The 22,658-nt window shown below is 41.0% G+C and overlaps 1 protein-coding gene across 9 annotated transcripts in view; it reads right to left on the reverse strand.

Annotated features, from left to right (window-relative positions):
* Positions 1-22,658, reverse strand: part of TNRC6B (trinucleotide repeat containing adaptor 6B) — a 198,236-nt gene that overhangs the window by 90,101 nt on the left and 85,477 nt on the right. Inside the window, exons 1-2 of one of the 9 annotated variants that reach the window (XM_090042981.1) lie at positions 15,594-15,790; positions 5,714-7,675 (exon numbers count right to left, since the gene is read on the reverse strand). The exons of 7 other annotated variants lie outside the window; for them this stretch is intronic. In XM_090042981.1, the coding sequence (XP_089899107.1) occupies positions 5,714-5,814 (101 nt within the window). In that variant the 5' untranslated portion in view covers positions 5,815-7,675; positions 15,594-15,790. Of the gene's footprint in view, positions 1-5,713; positions 7,676-15,593; positions 15,791-22,658 lie in introns of those variants that run through there. One more of the 9 variants, XM_090042985.1, reaches the window with a different exon arrangement.

A 22,658-nucleotide genomic window follows, 5' to 3' on the forward strand; every position in this document is an offset into this window, starting at 1 on the left:
AAATCAAAATATTTTAAGATTAGTCAGAAACATAAAGGAGATTGCCACATCCCCAACCAGGGAACCATCTTTGTGCCTTAGCTGACAGGGTTATGGCTCATCACCACGTCAAAAGATTTCCCTGCTTTCTTAATTTATTTCCACTCATTTCTATTTATTACCCCAATAATTTTACACAATTACATCTTTTGCAGCAGCTTTTTCAATTAGTATCTTAAACTCTAGAAAAACAGCATACTAGAGGGGTTTGCAGGATAACACTACCTACTGTACCAAATGTGCCCCTTTAATCTGTCCAGCTAAACCCTCTCAATCCTCCTTAAGAAAGGTGGCTCAGAGTAAAGGCAGGTCAACTCACTGCTATATTTATGCATTCTAACCTTCAGCTTAAGCTGCTAAGCAAGACTATTTTCTCCTGGAAGAAAAACATTTTCAGACAAAAAAAACAACAAACCATCTCTCATTTACAATGTCCGCCTGTATTTTCAATATAAAAAAATTAATCTGTCCAGAAAACCATTCAGCCATTATATGTTAATACGTAGAGGAAGCACTGATCACTTTACATTGTGGTTTTTATAATGGAAGTATCATGGTACGCTGATCAGCTGTCTCAAGATGCAGTATTTTAGATTTGATGTCAAACTAGATTTCCAGGCATGCTGTGTCCACTTGTGCTAAATAAAATGAAAATGTGGATCTAAAATGGCCAGAAACATCCCACGGATTATTCATCCTTTGAAGGGCAGTAATTCAACAGCAGAAAGCTGACAAACAGAAGTGGCTTCCTACACAAAGGAGCCTCTCACTTCCAGCAAAAGGAAAAGAACAGAGCACCACCCTATGAAATCCTTCATCAGAGTAAGTCAGAACTGCTTCCCTGCAGACTCAGTCAAAGACCCATAATGGTTTCTCCCACTCCCAAGTTTTGCTTTTTGTGAGGTCAAGAACCTGGCCTATGTTTACCAGAGATTGTGATTTTAAAACAGACTGCAGCCATAAAACTTGTACTGATTTCAGGTTACAAGGTTAGAGTCGATGAGCAGCCTCCTTCTCCTTGTATTACTTTTAACCATCAGATTTTTACAACATTAAAAAAAAGAAAGGAATAGCTATATGGTTTGATCACCACACATCACTAGCACTACTAAAACAATACATGAATAAATCAATAAAATGGGTAATAGCTTCCTTTATAAAGCAAGAACCATCAAAACAACGGCAAACTGCTATACACCTAAAGCATATGCATTAAATCTGCCAGACATCCAGCTCAAATGTCTTCTGAAGCCACAACCAAGGAGAATTGGGACTTATAAAAAACTAACAAACTGAAAGGGGAAACTGTTGCAGAAAATATTTTCCGTTTGGCTCAATTACTTAGGTGCTAAGAAAAAGGAACAGGAGAGGGATATTGTTCAGGTAACCCTACTTGTCCCTAACTAAATATTGGCTAAAAGTTCCAAAGCAGCTTTAAGACGCACTATCATTCAACAACAGTTTTTTCTGAACAGTCAGCGGGACCTACTCATACAAAAGTTGCAGGGTGCACAGAGATCACTGGACCTATTTCCCTCTTAAAGTACTTCATCCCTCAGGAATGTGAAATACTCATTTAAAGTCTTCAATGCTTGGATTTCTTTTTGGAACTTGACATTTCTGTTATTTTCCACTGTCAAAAAGAAAATTACTTCCAGGGGTAAAGTATTTGTTTTGTGCTTTTTTGTTTTTTGGGTGTTTTTTCAGCCAGAAGAGCAGACTGTGTGGTAACAATTTAGGAAAGTCTCCTGACTATACACTTTCACAAGACCACATTAACAACTTTCAAGAAGAGGGCACTTTAAAACAGAAAAGTATATGAAATGGTACTGAATAACAAAACCTACTTTCATAGCTAGGGCCTGACATCAGAGGGGCTTCATATAGAAAGGAAGTCACTTCAGTGATCAAACTGAATTCACCAGTCTGTACCAAGGTATTTAAAAGAAACGAAAATCCTTTGTTATTTTCATTTTACTGCGACTCTTTAGACCAAATACATCCTACTTAAAAACTCAAATTACCCCCGCCCCAAACCCCCCACCTCTGTCAATAGCAATCAATATAACAGCAGATGCGTACAGCACAACTTCTACCTCAGAAAGGGAGAGGGGCCAAAGACCCTCAAGTTTACAAAAAAAACCCGACCACTACTTCACATGAATTTTCAACAGAAGGCCCTTAGATATTTTGGTGTCGTGACCCTATAAAGCCCTAAAATAATGCTTTCCAGAGGCTGAAGGGCAGTATGTATGGGAGGGAGATACCTTAGACTAACTGGTTGAGAGAGGCACAAACAACCTGCTTCATTCCCATCTGATGCCTATGCTAATCCCTCTGATTCAGTTGGCCTCAGGCAACAATTCTCAACCGTTTTAGATTCAAGGTACCTTTCATTAGATTCAGGGCCCCCTTCTGAAAATGCCAGCTCCTAGCTTTCACTCACTCCTTGACTGCAGAGAAATACAGCAATTCTTCTACTGCAAAGAACCTGAGGCAATAGGTCAGAATACTTCTGACCCTATGAATTCCTATTTGAAATCTCTGGGTTTATCTTGTGAATCGTCTAAGGGAATGCACAATTTACAGTGCTAACACTGACAGACACCCTATGACGCCTTTAAAATAATCTCACGACACCCTGGTGGAGAACTGCTGCTCTAAGGTGACACCCTGAGCTATCTCTTGCCTGACTAGAAATTAACAAGGCCAACCACCTCAAAGGCTGTAAGTTTACAAAAAATATATATATATTTACACCCCCCCAACAGAATTACTCTATCCATCCTACTTTGCCCATTTCCTTGTATTTTATGAAGTCAAAGACAGCCATTTATCAGCTTACATTTACAGTATAGCAACTTCTTATTGACAATTCCTATAGTTCAGCAAAAGCAATTCTGCTAGACTCTAAGGTTCTGCAATAAATTGTTGTAACCTATGACCAACTACATTCAGCCAACTCCTTTATTAGTGGAAATCTGCAACTACTGCAAAATAGTGCACTGTGCAACACCTGAACCCCAAGTACCATATCAGAGGAAGGTAATTTATTAAATCCTAGTCTGTTCACATCCATTATAATTTTTCAGCTAAATAAGGTTAGTTTCCCAGCACATGCTAGGGAAAAGAAAGCTATCATCCTGTGCAGAATTCAAACCAGCTGTGCTCTACTGGACTGAACTCCAGGCTGGCAGCCAGGAACTTCTGAGTTCAAATCCTGGCTCTGCCACAGATATGTGTGGCCTTAGGCAAGCCACTTAAGCCCTCCACCTCAGTTCTACACTTTGTAAAACAGAGATGCTAACCTGGTAGGTATGGAGTCTGGATTGTTTGTAAGCAACTTGCAAAGGTCATTTTCACATGCAGACAACTTATGCTCCCCTGTGGCTCTTAAAAATTGTTTTCCCTTCAGGTAGCACTCTCCCTTCCCCCAGTATTTGCTTATTTTCTGCCCATAATGCTAATAATCACAAGCAATTACTCAGAGTACCGTATGAATGGAAGTGCCATTGCAATGCAGTTTATATACTCTACAAGTCATTCATCTGTTAAAATAGCCTGTTATCTCATTTGTTTGTGTGTTAAAAGCAGTTTACAGGACAGGACAAGTTTAGGGCATGGTGTCTCAACCTATCACAATTGCTAACGACTTTTTTAAATAAGGTGTGAACAACTAAAAAGTGAAGGCTAACATTATGAAAAGAAATTCCACAGTAAGTTTCAGCATTTCAGTTTCACTGTATGACAAATTGAGGTCAGAGAATTAAAATTCTGAAGCAGTAATAAACACATTAAAACATATAATGTGGACAAACAAAGAACCAGTTTAAAAGTTTACTTCCATTTAACTTTTGTTGGCAATTTATTTACTCAGATGAAGATGATAAATCAAGAAAGTTCATCTAATTTAACAAAACCTCCATTTGCAATTTTACATTGCTTCAACTAAATCAATTTTTAAAGTTTACAGAAACATGTGATAAAAAGCCTACACAGAGTGGCCTAGTGAAGACAGGAAAGGCAAGTTGGGGGGAGGTATCAAAGGGGGAGAAAAAAGATTTCTTTTAAATAGTTATTTTATAGCCTTGGGCACCAAACCTTCTAGCAAGTGTACCATAAGGTAAACCCCACTTCAATCTCCTTTCCCTTCTGATCCACTGCTGTGTATTCTCCCTGCCATATGTTGCTCTATACTCTCCACCTTGCTCTGCCCCAAGTCTCTCTGGTCCTTGCCAGGCCTGCTGCCTACCACTTCTGGAGTGGGTGCTACAGGTTGCCCACCCCTGGCTTACACCAATCAAAAACATAGGGGAAGAGCATTTACATAATGAAAGCTCTTAAATTAGTTAAGCCTGACTTGGCCACCAACTATTTCCTAGTACAGATGTTGGTATCCAATAGCTGGTTGAAATGGAACTTGGGGAAGAGCTACAGCAGCTAGCCAAAACCTCTCTTCCTAAACTAGACAACACCCTGCAATATACAGTTCAAAACCGTTGAAGTAATATTTACTAATCTTAAAAACGGGGGAAATGAAGGAGGCTTTGCTGCACAGAACTGTTGGTTTAAAAACTCAGAGGTAACAAACCAATTAGCAGAACTAAAGCAAACACTTATTTCAGATTACCTTCAATTGACTATAAACAGAGTTAACCTACCCCAATGTAAAAGCCACTCAAGCCAAAATAGTTGTTCATTCAGCAGTTTGCATAAGCTTAATAGAAAAGCTGCAAGTCTCTAACAACCGCAAGTAGGCTTAACCAGCTAACACTTTTAAAAACGTGATCAAGTCAAGCTAAGTCAGGCTCTGCCAAAAAAGGCGGTGGTGGTAGAGCCTGGGAGGCAGACCCAGGAAGCTGAAGTAATATCCATGGGCTATTAAGCTATTAAATACACATGGTTTTGGGCAACAAAACTATAACCTGAATCTACAATTAACGACTTCATTAGGAAAAAAAAAAATTACCAACATCATGATAAAATAATTAACATGAAGTATAATCCTAGCAAGGACAAGGTAGCTGTAGTGTTAACATGAATTAGCAGACTGAAGTGAACTCTAGACTCTGTCCTAGCATTTACCTTTCCCTGTGAGCTCATGTTAAACTACAGTGAACAGGTGAATACTGGGAGGGAGAGTCAAGAGCTGTGATTCTCAATCAGGGTGATGGAGTACCCTGGGGCACTGTTAGGTATAGCAAATACATACATATGATTCATAAGATAAATCCAGAGATTTCAAAAAGGAATCCACAACACCAACAACATCCTCACCTTCTGTGGCCTGTCTGAGTTTTTGCAATAGAATTGCTGTTACTTTTCCGTAGTCAAAAGACAAGTAAAAGCTAAGAGCTGTCATTTTCTGCAGAGTGCCCTGAATCTAACAAGGGCTGCCTTGAGTCTAAAATAGTCAAAAACAACTATTTGTCAATTCCTGTTAATATTACTTGGCTTTACTAGAATTTTATCCTATGGCGGTCTCATGTTTGGTAAGAAACTTTTCCCTAAGACCTGCCTACACATTTGAACGAAAGAAAAAGGTAGGGTAGAACCTAAAGCAGAACACCTGCTTCAACTAACTACAGAAGATGTATCAGTCTGGTTTACTATGTTTTGCTGGCAAAGCTTTGTCACTGACATTTAGGAGTTCCTCTGCAGTGGTAGAACCAACCTTTTAACCACCAGCATTACACCACGTTCAGGCTTCTGCTGCTGTCTGCCACCTCTCAGAAGACATATGTAGACATTCCCCTGCCTTCTGGCAGCTTTCATAGCCTCTTAAGCAGCTGGCCCCTTCTCATGGTAAACTTTGTACTCTGTTGGCAAAACTGATGCAGTGGAACAGCCAAAAACATACCACAGGTATGTGCTCCGGTGGTTTAGCAGTGGTAGATGCTGTCCACCATGAGAATTTTTGCCTGCAAAAAATCAGGTAAGCGTAGACAAGACCTCATTCTGGAATATGCGCATGCACAGGAGAATAGCTACACTAAAATAACCTGCATCGTACATTAAGACTGAGAAGGCCTTGTTATGTCTGGACAGGGAATTTGTATTGGTCTAGCTCAGTGGTACTCAATGTTTTTGGCTAGTGGGCCAAACAGGCAGAGCCCAGGCCATCTGCAGGCCAGATCTGGCTGATGGTTCCGATCCAGCATGGGTCAGTCACAGCAGGGCCGCATCTGGCCATGCAGAGGTAGACGGGGTGTTCTGGCTCCAACCTGGCCCTGCCAGGGGAAGGGGAAGGGCAGGGGTGCAGCCCCCGCCCTGCCCCATCGGGGAAAAGGAAGGCGGACCAGCCCATCCCCGTGGGGGAAAGGGGACATGGCCCCAACCCATCTATCCATGGGGGAAGAGGGTGCGAGTTGGTTCCAACCTGCTGCACAAGGCTTGGGGTTTGGGAATTTAGCAGTAACAAGGGTGGCCTTATTTACTGCCACCTCTCCCCTGCTGCCAACTTTCCTGATCCGGGGGAGGGGGCAGGGGGGAGCCCCACAGGCCAGAAATGTATAACTCCGTGGGCTGCATTTGGCCTGCAGGTCAGAGGTTGAACACCCCTTGTCTAGCTGACTTACTTTTAAATCAGTAATTTTAAAATTAGTACAAACTGTAGATAGATGAGGCCTCAAACTCCCCACCCACATTACAGCATGAGGAGCCAACTTCAGTTTAAACACCAGTTTAGAAAGTGTTAAACTGCCTTTCCTAGATGCCAGGGTTTCCCACCCCCCCAATAACATTAGCTAACATATTTTTAAGCAGCAACTCAAAAAAAGGTTGGGAAGAAGAAAAAAAGTTAGGAAAAGCATACAAGTCTCCACAGTGAAAACCATTATGAGAAATATTACCACCTTTTAAAAATCTCCTGCTGTAGGCTACCCTCAGGATGAAGGTGTTGCGGTTTTGTCAGCATTTCCATCACTGTCATCTAATCCCTTTCAGAGACTAGATCTAGATGACAGTGGTAAAATACCAATGACCTGTCTACACACTTTCCACAATCAATTTTACCCCTGGTGGAAGGATACTAGTCTGCAGCTTCCAAAAAGTTAGCATGTAAATAAATGAATAAGAGCAGAGCCAATGTAATGAAGCATTACCAAAAATATTAATGTAACTGTATCAACTGAAGTCACAATGAAAATGTTTTCTTACGCCTCAGGTCTGTTTGGCTTAAATCACTGAGCGGACACTTAAATAAACAATACATAGCGTACACTTTAGTTTTTATCCCATACTTCAGCATATGCAGTAATTGGAACTGTCCTTAAAAATAAAACTAGTCTATCATTCCACCAAATTTCATCTTGCAAAGGATGAAGCTTAGGGCAAAGAGAGAAGCTTAGGGCAAAGAGAACAGTCAGGCTTTGATGTATTTGGTATTATTTGCTCCCCTTTTTAAAAACCTGTAAGAGATTTGCAAAGAAGGAAAGCATCAGTAGGATGAAGACTCCTCTCCCTTTCCCCTTCACATTCTAATGTCATATTGCTAAATATCTTGTCATGTGGATCAGGGGTTCTCTTAGTCATAAAGCAGTTTCTTCTGGTCACAAGGGAACACACAGCGTTAATTCACAAGTCTGTGTAGATCAACCCAGCTTGTAAATGTAAATCTTCTTAAACTGGAAAGATTCTATGGACAAGAGAAAAAGTAGGATTATGATAAGCATCAAGGATGTGAAACCTAAGCAAGAAGGGAAATGATTTCTATTCACACTGTTTATCTGATTACATAAAAACCCCAGTACTAAGAGAAAACTTGAGAAGAAAAAGCTTCTTAAAAAGACTGGTATCAGTGCTGAAATATGAACCAATACACCTCTTTCTTTCCTTTTTGTAGGATGACTCAATTAATTCTTGACATTCATGATATTTAAAAGAAACCGGGGAGCAATGTGGGGAAAGGAAAAAAATGTGTATTTTTAAAAAAATCTTAAAAAGAGACAAAAAAAAATGTTTTTTTAAATTAAAATTAAGAGAGAGGGGGAAAAAGAAGAGAGTGCACAACCGTACTCAATTCAGAATTAGTAAAAAGTGTACTGGATCATATCCACTCATCCAACAGTTCTCTATTATTTTGTCCAGGCCAGTTTTCAGTACCTCCACTCCTTGCCAAAGGTTATTCTACAATCAAATAGACTTAACGATACTGCATTTAACATTAAGGATTGCACAACTGTAAATCACAAAATACAAAAGCTACAGTAAAGGTTCCATTACAATTTAATTTTGCCATTTTACATATCCAGAATAATTTGCATAAAAAAATTGAAACCTATCCAATGAGACACTGAAATAGGAAAAAAATGGGGTAAACACAAAAAGATAGTATTCTAAAGTGACTAACTTGGCCATGTCAATTGTTGGGATATTACATTTTTAAAAATTATACTTACCATAAAGGTGCAGTGATTAAGATCGCTATTTTCTTATTTCAGGATTTTTGTTATTTTTAATTGAACAACCAACATTAAAAATACTTTTAAAATACTGTTAAATAAAAAGGTAATATTAATAATGCATGATATATTTTTCTGCCTTCTGAAATTTTTGCTTCCCTCAATATAAAGTGGTTTGCAAGAGATCTGCAGTATTTGTATAGGAATGTATATGCAAGCATTTATACAACACAATACATGAAACATATCCCCATGAAAGGGGTCTAGATCAAGTTTCCAGATTCAGCCATTTTCCTGCAGCAGTGTGACAAAAAATGTCCAATCTCTTATTTCAACTAAAGAACTGAAAAGTATATTCCCCTCCTTAATATAAACACATGTAAAGGGATTTCATTCACCCAATTTATTTTAGATGGTTGAGGCACTGAATATTTTATCTTACATGTGCATGCTTTACTATTAAATAAATATACAAAAAACCACCAGGTTATTATGGAAACAGAACAGGCATACTATTAGCCATCAACGATATTACAGCTCACTTTTAAAAAACATTTCCTAATAGTCTTACTTGATGTTACTTTTCTCTAAGGTCCCTCCAATTTGTCACCAATCGTTGCTGTTCATATGCTGATACCACTGTATTCAAAAGGGCACATTCTCAAGTACCATATAGGAATGCAGAACAACTTCCCTGTTTGACATGCAGCCCTACACATTTGCACCCTAACACTGCAGTGCCTCCGCCCTGCTACAGCACACCACAAACTCAGATTTAACTTCTAAAATCTGAACCCAATTTAACATTTGTATTTTATTAAATGCTTTGTACGTTTATGGTATTTTCCATTTCATGACATGAAAATGTAACCAAAAAATGGTATCGAGCTTAAATCGCTTTGTCTGAAAGGAACTTTTCTCCCTTTTTACAGATGAAGAAACTAAGGCATACAAAGGTTATCTTTCCGTAAGGTCATAAAGTTGTAGTAGCTGCAGAAATCAAATTCAGCTCTCCTAGAGTGGAAGATCCCAAGCCCAGGACATGGCCCAATACCGGGCTACAAAGCATGGCTGCTGGTCCACAGAAGGGTTGGCTACTAGACCAGAAGTCCGTAAGTGACTGGCATACTGCAGACCAGCAGCCAACCCTTTTTTTTTTATATTCAGTATAAAAAAGGGTTGGCTGCCAGTCCACAGTATGCTCGTCCGCAGTTTGCCGGTCTGTGGTCTAAAAAGGTTGGGAATCGCTGTTGCTTATTCTTCTTTCCTACATCTTTTCTCATTTTATTAAGAACTCTCTTTTTCCTGGGTATTTGTAGTAACTCCAAAGTTTTATAAGCTATGAATTTGTCATGTATGTTTTTATCTTCTGCCACATCACTAATAACATCTTTTAATGAAAGTCAGATTCAAAGTCACAGCATTCTGAAGAAAGTTTGAGTTACCAAAAATTTCTTCAATTTTGGATTTGTCCAGACTACAGATATGTCCAAACACCACACCAATCACTTTTCAAGTGCGATGACAAATATCACTATTTCAAGGTATAAACTTACTAGTAGTGGAACATCACATGGGAAGTTACTGACCAAAATACATTTAATTTTCATACCCTTATATTCAATGACTCCAACAACTAGTAAGCCCTACCATATACCATATGTACTTAAATGCAAGACAAGGTTCCCCCCCCATCACACAGGGGAAAGCCCCTCCTCATCTAACATCTGCATACAAGTAAACTGCTGCCAAAGGCAGCGTGTGCTCAGTAATGACAGCCTACTATGAAAGGGATTAAATGCAGACAACACTGAGCATAACTGTAAAACAACATATGGGACAAACATAGTGATGGGAACCTAACACAAGAATAAGTTAGTGCAGCCCATCTGAAATAGATATATGGTAGTGTCCATTGTGCTCAGTCCACTTCAGAGCGGGACTCTTTTCTAGGTCATGGCGAGTCACTTCACTGCATATATTTCAACTTTCTCTTCACTCCTGCAGCTGAGCTGTGCTCTTCTCTCTCATTTCCAAACAACCTTGTTTTTAACCTGCCTTAATTGTCTGGCAAACATCACCAAACAGGGCCCCAAACAATTCACCCCAAATCTATCACTCCCTTGCTCACCCTATCGCATACAATTCGTGTAGCCCTTTCCTCCATGAGGTAGAGGCAGGCACAGGGCAATCTGGTCTCGATCTGCATATACATTTTTGGAGGATTCCAATACTCATGGCAAGAATTAGCACATAGTTCTTTGTGAGGGTGGGGGGGGGGGTGGTAATCTCAGCATGCCAAGCGCTGCTGAGCTGTGGGTCACTAGCTTGAAACACTGCTGTCTCTGCTGGGATACAGGTCAAACGATAGTAAATCATGAACCTTTTGCTTTGGACTAGTATCATGCATAGTCTGTATCATCTTTAACGATGTACAGAAGTGTTGCTTAAGAGTGTAGAGAAACACCCTATATATCATGATTGATGATGATAAATCTATAAAATTTAAAATTTATTTTAAGTCTCAGTGGAAATAATAAAGATTTTTATGCCCCATGTTGGCTTAAGCCAATGATTCCCAACCATTTCAACCACTGTGCCACAGCAGATGCTTTGAAAGGTGATTCAAGGTGTGAGGAAGTAAGAGATAAAACACACATTCAGGTTCTTCCCTACCTGGCCTCCATTGCCACAGCACTCTACAAGGAGATAAGCACTGTAACAAATGCATTCGTTTTTTAAAAGGGGGTGCTGCTCAATTTACAGACATTGAGGGCTGCCTCAATTCTGAAAAGCTTGAGCAGCACTGGTTTAAGAGAACACGCTGTGTCAGGATGCAGAAGTAGTATATCTAAAAAACCATCTTCACTTAAAAGCACAGGGACCTGGAAGAAAGGGAAGAGTTCAATTTTTTTTTCTTATTTGACACGAGAAGTTTGAAAATGATATCCTGGTGCTTACAATTCTTCATGGAAGAACAGGTGGGTAATGCAAGATTCCCATAGCAGCCCACCAAACTCAAAACACTGACATAGCACCAGAGAGAGGAGAGCTGTCAGTCGCTATGACCATTCTGTTGCTGAATCTAAAGGGAACCAGTTAATACTAAGTGCAATTTGGATACCTAAATAACTAGTCTGAAAATGTTCAAAATACACTCCAATGAAGACAGTTTTTATGCTCAATGCATAATCAGCACTTATGGCTCCTCATAGTAAAATTTTCAATTTGCCTCATTTTTTGGGTGTGGATACATACATAAACTTGAGGAAAAGTTAACATAAAATTATTAACTTTTCAAAGGCACCTACAAAAGCAGGTAAGTAGGGATTTTCAAAAGCAAAGGTATCTACTTCCCACGGGGTAGGGAAACAGGACTCTAGACCCTCTTAAGGATGTTTCCGCCATGATACAAAGCTAAAAGATTCAGTCAGTCACTCATGCATTACCCTGAATATAATCCTGAATGAAAATCTTTCAGCCAACATCTTTCAACTATTTTTCTTTGAAGTTTCAAGGTCTTCAGCGTTCTGGATGAACAACTAGTTCTTGCCAAGTTAAACTAGCTCTTTTGGAGGCTGTGCAAATTAATTAAACAGCAGCCTTAGACATTCTTTTCAGCAGTACAACAAGGAATCAGTTGTCAGCTAAAAAACTCTCTTTTTTGGTGTTTTTTTACATTAAAAGACAACTACTGTCAGGGTCCAAATTCACTGCAGACCAAATCAGCCCACCCGCCAAAAATGTATTAAAATAGGCATCCCCCCACCTGCCAAAAACATACTAAAATAGGCAATCCATCATGGAAAGATGTACAGCAATCTGAGAGGCTGTCAGCAATAACTGAAAAGGAATTAATAGTTTATCTGTATAAGCATTTTGTAAACACTGCCATCACTTAAAGATTAAAAAGGTGGATTTGTAACCTAAAAACCGCTACTATGCAAATATGAATAAGAAACCCTAAGGGGAATCCCTCCTGGTGATTTTAAATAATTTTACATATTCATGTTGTACTGCAAAAGCACTTTTAAATGCCAGCTCTGGAGTCCATGTTCAAATTTCTTCTAAGCACAAAAACAGAAGGTAAATATGTTTGAAAATAGACTGAAAGAATTTTCTCTTCGGGAAGGACAAATCCAAAATGGTGTCTGAGATTCTGCAGATTGCAGAGTAGGCTGCATGTATTGCATTAATCCAACTGGGTCAAACTGACTTGAAATGATGACACTATAACAATTTTTTCTTAAAGTTGGTCCAGTTCTTCTCAGTATACATTCCCAGAAGCCTATCTGAGCATGAGTTCACATACACCATACCATGATCATTGCTAAAAGTTTATCCATTCCTTTCAGCCTATCCACGATAGCTACTGTAGTGCTGTACAGCTATCATGACTGGAAAACAGCCTACTCAAACACAAACAATGTGCATGTTCTGCACTATCAAATGGCATAATGCAAAAAGGGAAAAATAACACCCAGCAAGTAAGTTCCTCCCTCTCAAGTGTGGACTGTCAACTGTATTGTCATTTACAAACCAAACCAAGTCTGTATTTATCTCTGCCCTGTATCAAGCATATTCACTTAGTGACTTTTAGCTCAGCAAGTCTTGCTACAAGTATCCAGAATAATACTAAAGACTAACTCATCTCCAACCACTGAACTGGCTTAATCAACAAGTGTATTCATTGTCTTTTGATTACAGAAGCATCACCAGTAAGTCAGCCTAAACAGATATAAATCCAAACTGCTTACTGGGTCAACAATTAGAAAAGATTCCTATAAATTCTCCTTATGGTTATGTTCACAACAGAGTACAGATTTTACATTGGTTCATTAGCTCTAGATGGGTGACCTAGTTCAATAACAGAATAACATTTGCCTCTCCCATCACAAGGTGTCCCTATTATACCCCATAAGTAAAACAATTTTCACCATAAAACCATGTACCTCCAATTTTGAAGAAAGCTCATTTTCCTATAAGCACACCTCTCTTTACTCTAACTTGGTAAGCAAACCACTCCTCACGTTTCCTAGATAATACATTATTTTGTTAGTATTATTTTAAATGTGTTCCTAACCATCTAAGCAATCGGTTCCCAGAACAGCCTTTCAGTAAGAGTTGTGACCGACAAAAACATACACCATCGCTATTAAGATGGAGCGTCATAAATTTAAGAAAAGGGATGCATGATGTGGTACTGGACTCAGTGACCCAGGGGCATCCCTTCCAGATGCATTTTCTGAAGTCAACATACACACGTGTATGTACACACACACACACACCCCCACCCACCCACCCACCAGTGGTTCTCAATCTTTTGAGACTCAAGGCCCCCTTTGTTAGGCTCCAGGCACCCTCAGAACATTCCAGCTCTTTGTTTTCACTCATTTTTTGACTGCAGAAAAAAAACCGCAGCATTTTTTCTGTTTCAGAGGACTCAGAACAACAATAGCTTGCAAGGTTTTTAACACGATGGAGTCCAATTTGAACTCTCTGGGTTTTATCCTATGAATCACATCTGCACACCTCACAATGCACGGCGCCCCTGAAAGAATCTCCAGGCACTGCAGGGTGCTGTGGTATGCTGGTTGAGAATCACTGGTATGATGTAAGAGAACCAGAGAAACTGAAGAGGACTTCCAGCCAAATGCATTCAGATTTGCCTGTAATTTAACCATGCAGATGGGGGCTAAGACAGATACAAATGGTGACCCATCTTCTGGGTTGGCATTCTTGACTTCCTGATTTTACACAGAAACTGAACAAACATATTCAGATAAACCAAATGAGACTCTTTTGATGATAATCTTCAGCCCAACCATCAGGTAACAATATTGCACACAGAGCATAAGGTCTCTCACAAAAAGGGGAAGAAAAAGCGCATAGAAATCTACTTCGTCCTATTTCATCCAACCCCACAGAAAGGAGCATTACATCACACACTTACAATGCAGGGGGGGAGGGGGCCTTTTCCTGAAAGCAAGCTTTAGATCTTTCCCTTTACTTTTCTGCTTGGTTCAAGACTGCATTTAAAAAAAACCAAACCAAACCAAACCCCTCCCCCCCCAATTAAAATATAAAATTCTCAACAATGCATAGACAGAAAGAGATCACAGTTTACAAACTGCCTGGATTAATACAGATGCATTGACGCTCATTTTCTATGGGGTATGAAACAAACGTCCTGTAAACCAAAAGCAATACTCCTGTATCAAAAGTGTGTACGCCTATACTTTAAAAACATTTTACTGGATTCAGACATGTGAAGAGAGATAAGGGAGAGTCCCTCAGGGAGATTTGCTTTAGTTAGGAAAGCCCATTTCCAAGCTGACACTAGCCAGCATGTCTGGCTGGTTTGAAAGCTAGATGCCATATCATGGAGCAGCATGCTCCATTTGGTCCCAAATGTAACCGAAATAAAAATGCATCTGGTTGCACAGGGAAAGGGGAGGGGGAGAAGGAGAGACAGACAGAGAAAAGAGGAGAGTGAGCACGAGCAGGAGCCCGAGTGCTGATACACATTTCGCGCAGAGGGTTTCAAGCACTGGAATCCTCCAAATCCCAAACCTATTTTTCACCCCCCAAATCCAACGTTTAAAATATACCGATACATGTTATTTCAGTTTAAACATCTCTCTAGGAAGCCCAGCTTAATAAAAACCACTTCCCCACCCATCCCTTGTTGGCCCTAGTAGCAGAAAGAATGCAAACCCATTTATATTTATGCAAATTTCTGCAGCAGATTTAACAGCTTTGGGTGCAAGGAGAAGAAAATCACTGTTTAAAGAAGACTCTGTTTAAATAAACCTATTTTTTGCAAAGATTCTTAGCAAGCTGCTTGCTTGGAAAACAGAAACCAGGGGATTTAATCTGCATAGACATTGCATTTAAAAAATGCAATCAAATCCTTTAAAAAATCTGCAATCCGCTTCTGCCCCAGTTTTTTTTGCTTTTTTAATCCGAAAATCTTCTGCACGCGATACAAAACCCACGCCGATCCCTAACCGCCTGCAGCAAGTGTGCATGCCAGGCAGCCTCCTCGCGCGGCACCACGGATGAAGCGGTCAGGCGAGCCCCACAAAATGCAGCTATAGGTTAAAAACAACAAAAAAACCCCAATCCCCTCCCCCGAAACACCCTACTAACCTCATAAAGTGCAGCAGTGCTTAAATCCAGCGAGTTGAGGCATACAAGGTAAAATGGAAATGAAAAGAGATCCCAAAAAGGATTTTGTATTGGTTGTTTTCAATTTGAAATGTTCAGAAACCAGCAGAGACACCGTCGGCCATTTTGGCTTGAACTCACTCCCTCTCCCTCGCTCGCTCGCTCGCTCCCTCCCTCTCTCTCCCTCCCTCTTGCTTCTCTCTAAAGGAAACAGCTTTTTGTGACCTTCAAATAGAGGCGGGTCACGTGACTCCCCGCGGGCTGTCAATCAGGCGAGAAGGCGGGCCGGCACGAACCTTAAAGGCGAAGCAGCCTCTTAGCCCCTACCGGGATCAGGGGAGGCTGCCGCAGCCTCGCTCCTCGGCTTCTTGGCTAAGATCAGGCGTAGTCTGGGAGGGAGGCAGCAGGCAAGCCTTTTTGGGGAGATGGGATCTCTTTCATTAGACCAACTGAGAAGTTGCACAAAAAAAAAAAAAAAAAAAATTCTTTGCTAGGCTTTGGGAACTATTTCTTGCCGAGAACTATTTCCCTAACTCCTCAGTTGATCTAATAACAGAGATCCCATTTCCCCAAAGAACCTTGTCTGCCTGTGTCCTGAGACCAACACAGCTACAACCAACAAGCCTGGAATGAAAGATGCTTGCCTGTAGTATTTGGGGACATCCAAACCCCAAGACCTTCTGGCTTGGGCCTGCACATGGGATGCCTGGCAATGGATTTGGGACTATCTGAAATCCTACGGTGAGAGGTCTGGGACAGAGGATGCTCCCTGGTTGTAGTGCCATCAGAATTCAAATCATGGGGGAGGGTCTGACCCCCAATAAGAGATGACAGCCCTCCTGTAAGATTGAAAAGCGTAACAGGGGAGCAGGTGTATCTGATTTTATTAGCCCATCATGATGGGCAGCCTATTTTTTGCACACCCACCCCCATACTCAAAGTGTAAATTGAACCCTGAGCACGGTACATGGTGTCTATAACTATTAAGTTTTGCCTGCTCAATCCATGTGGTTTTTGGAACAATTGAATTCTGCTCAATCAATGATTTGGAACCAATTTGGATAATTTGGCCTGCACCCCAAAATATACACGCCTCTACAAATGCAAGTGATCCCTTAACAAGACCCCATATTACTTTAGGAACAGCAGACTACACAAAGGACTTCTTTCCTGCACAATTCACCAGTGTTTTAACCTATGAAATACATGCATAGTCTTATAAATTTAGGATTAGAGATGCCTCAAACCCAGGTAAATGTATTCATCTGAGAATATAAATTAGTACCTAGGATTTGCATGAACTCAGGCTGGAACCTGATTTTTTTCTGGGAAAAGGGGCAGTGGGGAGAAGAGGGGAGAAAAAAAAAATCACTCAAGTAGCGATAAACTACCAACACCTTGCCTATAATTCCCACTGAAGATCAGAAAGTTCTCCCAAACTTGCAGAGAAAGAACCCTAGAGCAGTGGTTCTCAACCTTTTTTTGTACCAGGACCCATTTGTAGACATCTATGTCCAGTCCCCACCCACTGCTCCTCACTCCTGACCTGCTGCCCCCCACCCCCAGGTCCCCAATATGTGGGGCAGAGGGTGGGTATGCAGGATGGGTGCGGGGGGGAGGTGGAGCATGGGGGCCCCCCCAAGCAGCCCCTTGCAGGCTGGGTTTCCCATGTTTTTCTCCTTTAAAAGAGAATCCATTTTTAAAGTTTGTTGATCCATTTTTTAAAGTTTGTTAGCAACCCTTTCATATATTCTTGCAGCCTACTTTCGGGTTGTGACCCACAAGTTCAGAAACACTTCCCTAGAGTGTTTCAATAGCTAGAACCCCAGACAAATAGGCTAGGTGTAGAAACAGTAAAGGATTTAAAAATGGAAGTATATTGTGGGAAAGCCTGTACTTGAGGTAGACTAATGCAGGTGCTGAATATTTGAAAGAATGGTAGAGTGAGACACATCCTACATAGTAACCAGCAGCAGCATCAGGAGGCTCAGCTGCATAGCTTCAATACTGAACCCTTTTGCTATTCAGAGTTCCAGACTATTTTACAAGGTTAGAACAAGATTGTGAGTAAACAGATGAGGAATGAGCAAAAACACAGGATGAAATGAGAAATTAAGGTGAAAAAAAATGTGCAAGGTTGTTTTATGAAAATTAAATGGATATATTATTTGACTACATAACTATTTTGAGGAATATTGGAAACATATTTCCAAGTCAAGAGGCTGTATTCTATACTGTGGGGCAATTTTTCCAATTTGTTCTGCTCTCCCCAGGTAGTGCAAAGTTAGCAGAAGCTACTTCCACATCCTACTGCAGTTTCTTCCATGGGCATATTCCTTCATGGGAATAAGACTGACATTGGTAAAATGTCTCCTTCCCCACAATGCAGGCACAGAGAAATACTAGGAGGACTAGAACATGCTGACCAACGAGCTCTCCTTGTCATACAGTCTCTATGGGACTGGTGTCATCAGGTACAAATCACAGAAGCCCCCTGGACTGGTCCATGCTATACCTGAGCTGAGGCTAGTGAAGACTGGCTCCTGGTACTCATCTGCTAAGTGATGGGGCTGGTTCAAACATCTCAATTTAAGACTCACTAGACACTTTAGGTGGCAATAAAAATACAGATAGTTTTAACACAGTTGTCCTGGAAGGCCACAGACAGCCCCCAGGTTACTGACTGGACACCTCTGATTTACATTTTATGCTCTGAAAGACAAGGAGTGGCTTGTGTAGCCTACTAGAAAGAACTATAAAACCAGACAACTGGAATTGTACATTCTGTATATTGAATGATTCACATTCAACAATAAATACTATATTAAGCTAAAAACAATTCTCTAGACAAGGGAATAAAAGGATGCATATGCAGAACAGCACATGTAATAGTGTAGTTGCAACCCTACATTTTTTTCCCTAGTTATATGCAACTGAGGGGGAAATGGTTGTACTTATTTTTGAGGGGGAAGACAAAAAAGAAGGCTTATACAGTTAATTAGCCTTACCTGCCTTGTTCATGCACCCTAGACATTTATTCAAGAGCTTTGGGGTTGGTGGCCCTTATAAGCTCTTTACAGCTATTTTAATCAACCATCACACTTGAGCCGCTGCACTTCTATGCATAATGTATTTAAATAAGCAGCTATTATCTACAAGTGGCCCAATAAATGTTTAATGTAGAATTTCTTTATTTTATTTATTTTTTATAATCAGCATTATTATGTAAACCACAACATTTTCAAACCAAGCAAGAGGTAAAACCTTAAGTGTTTGTAACTTGGAACAAACATTTGAGGTGTAGCCAGGCAGCCTTTCCAAACATGTTAACCACACTAACTTATCTGGCAGTCAACTTAAGGTATCAAAGACTAACTACTTCACAGCTTTTCTAGATAAGGTAAACCCCAGCTGCATGGGGGATGGAAGGGTTTTGGTAAAATGAGGTGAAAATTACTTGCATCTTTTCTCTAGCATCAGAGAAAGACAAGTTGGGGGTTTTGGGGTTTTTTTTTTTCCATTTGATATAAAACCCACACCTTTTTTCAAGAAAGATGTATCATATTTTAAGATAAGCTGACTGGGCATCCTTTTTTTCCCCTTAAAGCCTTAGATGGATGCACTAGAACAGAGGTGCTCTCCTGCTGGCCTCTGAGCTATATCCAGCCCCTAGAACAGGGGTGGGCAAACTACGACATGCTTGCTGGTGAATTCTGTCCGGCCCGCAGTGTGTCCCTTGGTCCTGCCTAGCCCAGGCACAGGGGGCAGCCCAGGCTATGGCATGTGTGGCCAGTCCTGCCACCCCCAGGCATGCAGAAGGGCTGGAGTGGCACAGCAACCAGACTCCCATATCCTGGTAGCAGCAGCTCCTTCCAGCTGCCACTGCTGGCCCCAGCCCCACTGCCCATGCACCCTGCACTCACCACTAGTGGTGGGCCCTGGTGGGCCCTGCATGGGACAGGGCACTCAGCCAGGTGGCTGGGAGCAGCATCTGAAAGCAAAACGGGTGGGTAGGCAGGGCAACAGGTGCAGATTCCACAGGCAGGGGCATGCAGGAAGTGGATCACGGCTCAGCCCCCCTGCTGTCACAGCCCCAAGATCCTGGGCCCAGCCCTGCCCACCGCCCTCCTGGACGTAGCTCCCTGTCTACTTGGGGCCCCTAACCCATCCACCTGGCCGAGTGCCCTGCCTATGTGGCTCTCAACCGGTTTCCATGGAGACCTTGGGATCATGGAGTGGTGACAGTGTGAGGCTGGGGCAGAGCCCCGATTTTGCAGACAAGGACATGCAGGGAACAGATCATGGCCTGCAACAGCTCAGAAAAACTCTGTAGCCCACAGGCCCAAATAATTGCTCACCCCTGCCCTGGAGCCATGTTACCTATCCACTCTGTCAGGTTCCACACAGGTCCAAAAATTTGGCAGTGGGGGAGTGCTGGCAGTTAACTGCCATTTTCCTGTTGTCAAATTCCCAGACCCTGGTAGGGAACCCCACATGCCAGACAGCATGACCCTGGCTACTAGACTGAGCATGCTGCACCAAACTGGGATGATGTGAGGAGGTGCAAGGCCAACTGCAGCAGGCTGGGGTGGTACAGGGTTGAGCCAGGTGGTACAGAAAAGCACAGAGCCAAACAGGGCAAGGAAGAAGTGGCATGGGCCCAATCCTGACACATGGGGCCCAATCCAGCCCACAAATTAGCCCTGGGCCACTCATTTGGCCTGCAGGGCCAAAAGATTGAGCACCACTACACCAGAACACTGATTCTCAACTAGGGTGTCTTTCAGTGGTGCTGCAGTAAAGCTGGGGTTGGACTAGAAACAGGTCCTGCCATAGCAGCTTCCCAATCTGGCTCTGTATAAAATGCATGGTGCCCTTCTACCCAGCAGGGAAAGCAGCAGCATGCCTGTTGAGAGCTACGATTGTACTGCTTCATTGGTTTTCAACTGGGGTGAGATCCATAAAAGGTATGGAGGAGTGCCTTCAATCTAAAAAGACTGAGAACCACTATACCAGAGTGTTGCTTTACTGTAGTCCAGATAAAATTCAAAAGACAGGCTTTTAACAGTGTTTCCCCTCCGTCCCTGGGCAGTGCGGGAGAAGAACCAGACTAGTTCAGGAAGCCATGGAGAACAGAACAAAGAGATGTACACAAGTCGAGTGCTTTCTGAAGCTTTCTTCAAAACTTACCTCATTGAGTTCTAACAATCACAGTATGCCTCCTTTCAATAAATCTGTTAAAAACATGAAGGTAAAGAACTGGTATCCAGGACAAAGTTACTTGGCTCATTAGCCTAACAGCTGGAGACTCTACAAATGTCTCAGTCTAGACAAGTGGATGGCTCAGAATACTTCTATAATATTTGAGAGCTGCTGGTGCTGAGAACTTTAAAAGCCCAGATTTGTTTGGTTTGTTTGTTTTGTTTTTTTAAAATCCTGGCCAGAATACTTCAATTTACTGGGGAAAAATATAGATTATCTACTTCTGTGTCATTTCAAGAACTTTTAAATGTTCCAAAATTCTTCAAAAGAGTTGGATTAGATTTTCCTCTGTCATATTCAAACCACTTTGCAGAGTCTAATTCTGCATACTCTGAAGGTTAGACATGACCGTCTTTCATGATGATACAAGCAAATGAACCATGCCAACAGAAATGCAATTAAAATATTTTTTTTGAAAAAAAGGAAAAATAAAAAAGGCAGGTCAAGAAGGATTTGTTCAATTACAAAAAGGTCATAGAAACCTTTGTATCTTAAGGAAAGGCACCTGAATCAGGCACATGTATTAAAGAATAAATTGTAATGCTGTATTCTTGAATATTCGCAGTAGTGCTTTAAGGCCCTACTGAACGTCTAGACCACATTGTGTCGGGAACTGTATGAATAGAGTCCTTGCCCCAAAGAGCTTAAAATATACCAAGTTTTCAGAACTGAACAGATGATTCAACATGCCTGAACTCAAAATAATATAAAAACAGCAGTGCAGCCTTGCTCATAGAGGTTCTCTCTCCCACCAAGTGTTTGAATTAGATCTAAGAGAATTATGTAAAACAGGATAAATTGTTTTTATTTTTTTTATAACTGAATAATACCGATGCATATCAGAACACTTTCTGAATCCAGTCTTCCTCCACGCCTGTAAAAATCCTGGAACAATGATGCTGAAGAGTTGGTCCAGAGCCCTGCAATAAATAAATGTACTCCCTACACTTAGTATGTTTGATGCCTTTTATTTATTTATTATGAAGTAGACGTCCCACAAAGTTCAGTGGGAGAAGCCTCCAAGCTTATTATAGTGCTAGTAAAAAAAAAATAAAATTATGACCCATATGTGGTTTATGGCCCAAAGCCACATATACTCCCCAGTGATATCAGGAAATTCTGTCACTGCAAAGGGATATCCCTTATATTACTGCTTTGTACCAAAGTAATCCAGTACTGTAGACTTTTGAGCTATATTTTCAGAAATTCATCCAACAGTGATTCTCTCTCACAAATCTGTCTGGTCTTTTTGTGGGCTGCTATATAAAGATGACCCAACTCCACACTAAAATACCTCTTCAGAAAAACAAAAAAATGCCTCGACTACAGTAGTATCTTCTTGAAAGTCTCGGAACAGTTCCTGACAAAGCCTTTAGTCACCACACTATCCTGGCTAGATTCAGTTTCAATATTAGATCTGTTTTGGACAACAGTCAAAAGCATATTGAAAAAAAACAAAACACCTTTCCGATCCTTAAAATTCATCATCAAGCAGAAGAAAAAAAAGTTAAAATGATTTGCTCTGTCTCCAGTACAGCTTTAAAAAACTCAGCAAAACATGTTAACAACATGCTTTTGAATCCTAGTCTACACCAATTCTAAATGGTTCAAATGGACAGAAACCAAGGCATCCAAGACACAGTCCCATAATACAATTCCAAAGGCTACAGGGAACTGGTACCTGGAGTTGAATCTGTCAGCTCCATTAAATTATATATAAAATCTCCCCCAAACAACAAATATCACTCCATGGACAGTCCTCACAAACCTTGCCACTAATCTTAC

The sequence above is a fragment of the Crocodylus siamensis genome, chromosome 4 (genome assembly GCF_052110815.1).
Source record: "Crocodylus siamensis isolate JL-2025a chromosome 4, ASM5211081v1, whole genome shotgun sequence".
In the NCBI taxonomy this organism is placed as follows: domain Eukaryota; kingdom Metazoa; phylum Chordata; order Crocodylia; family Crocodylidae; genus Crocodylus; species Crocodylus siamensis.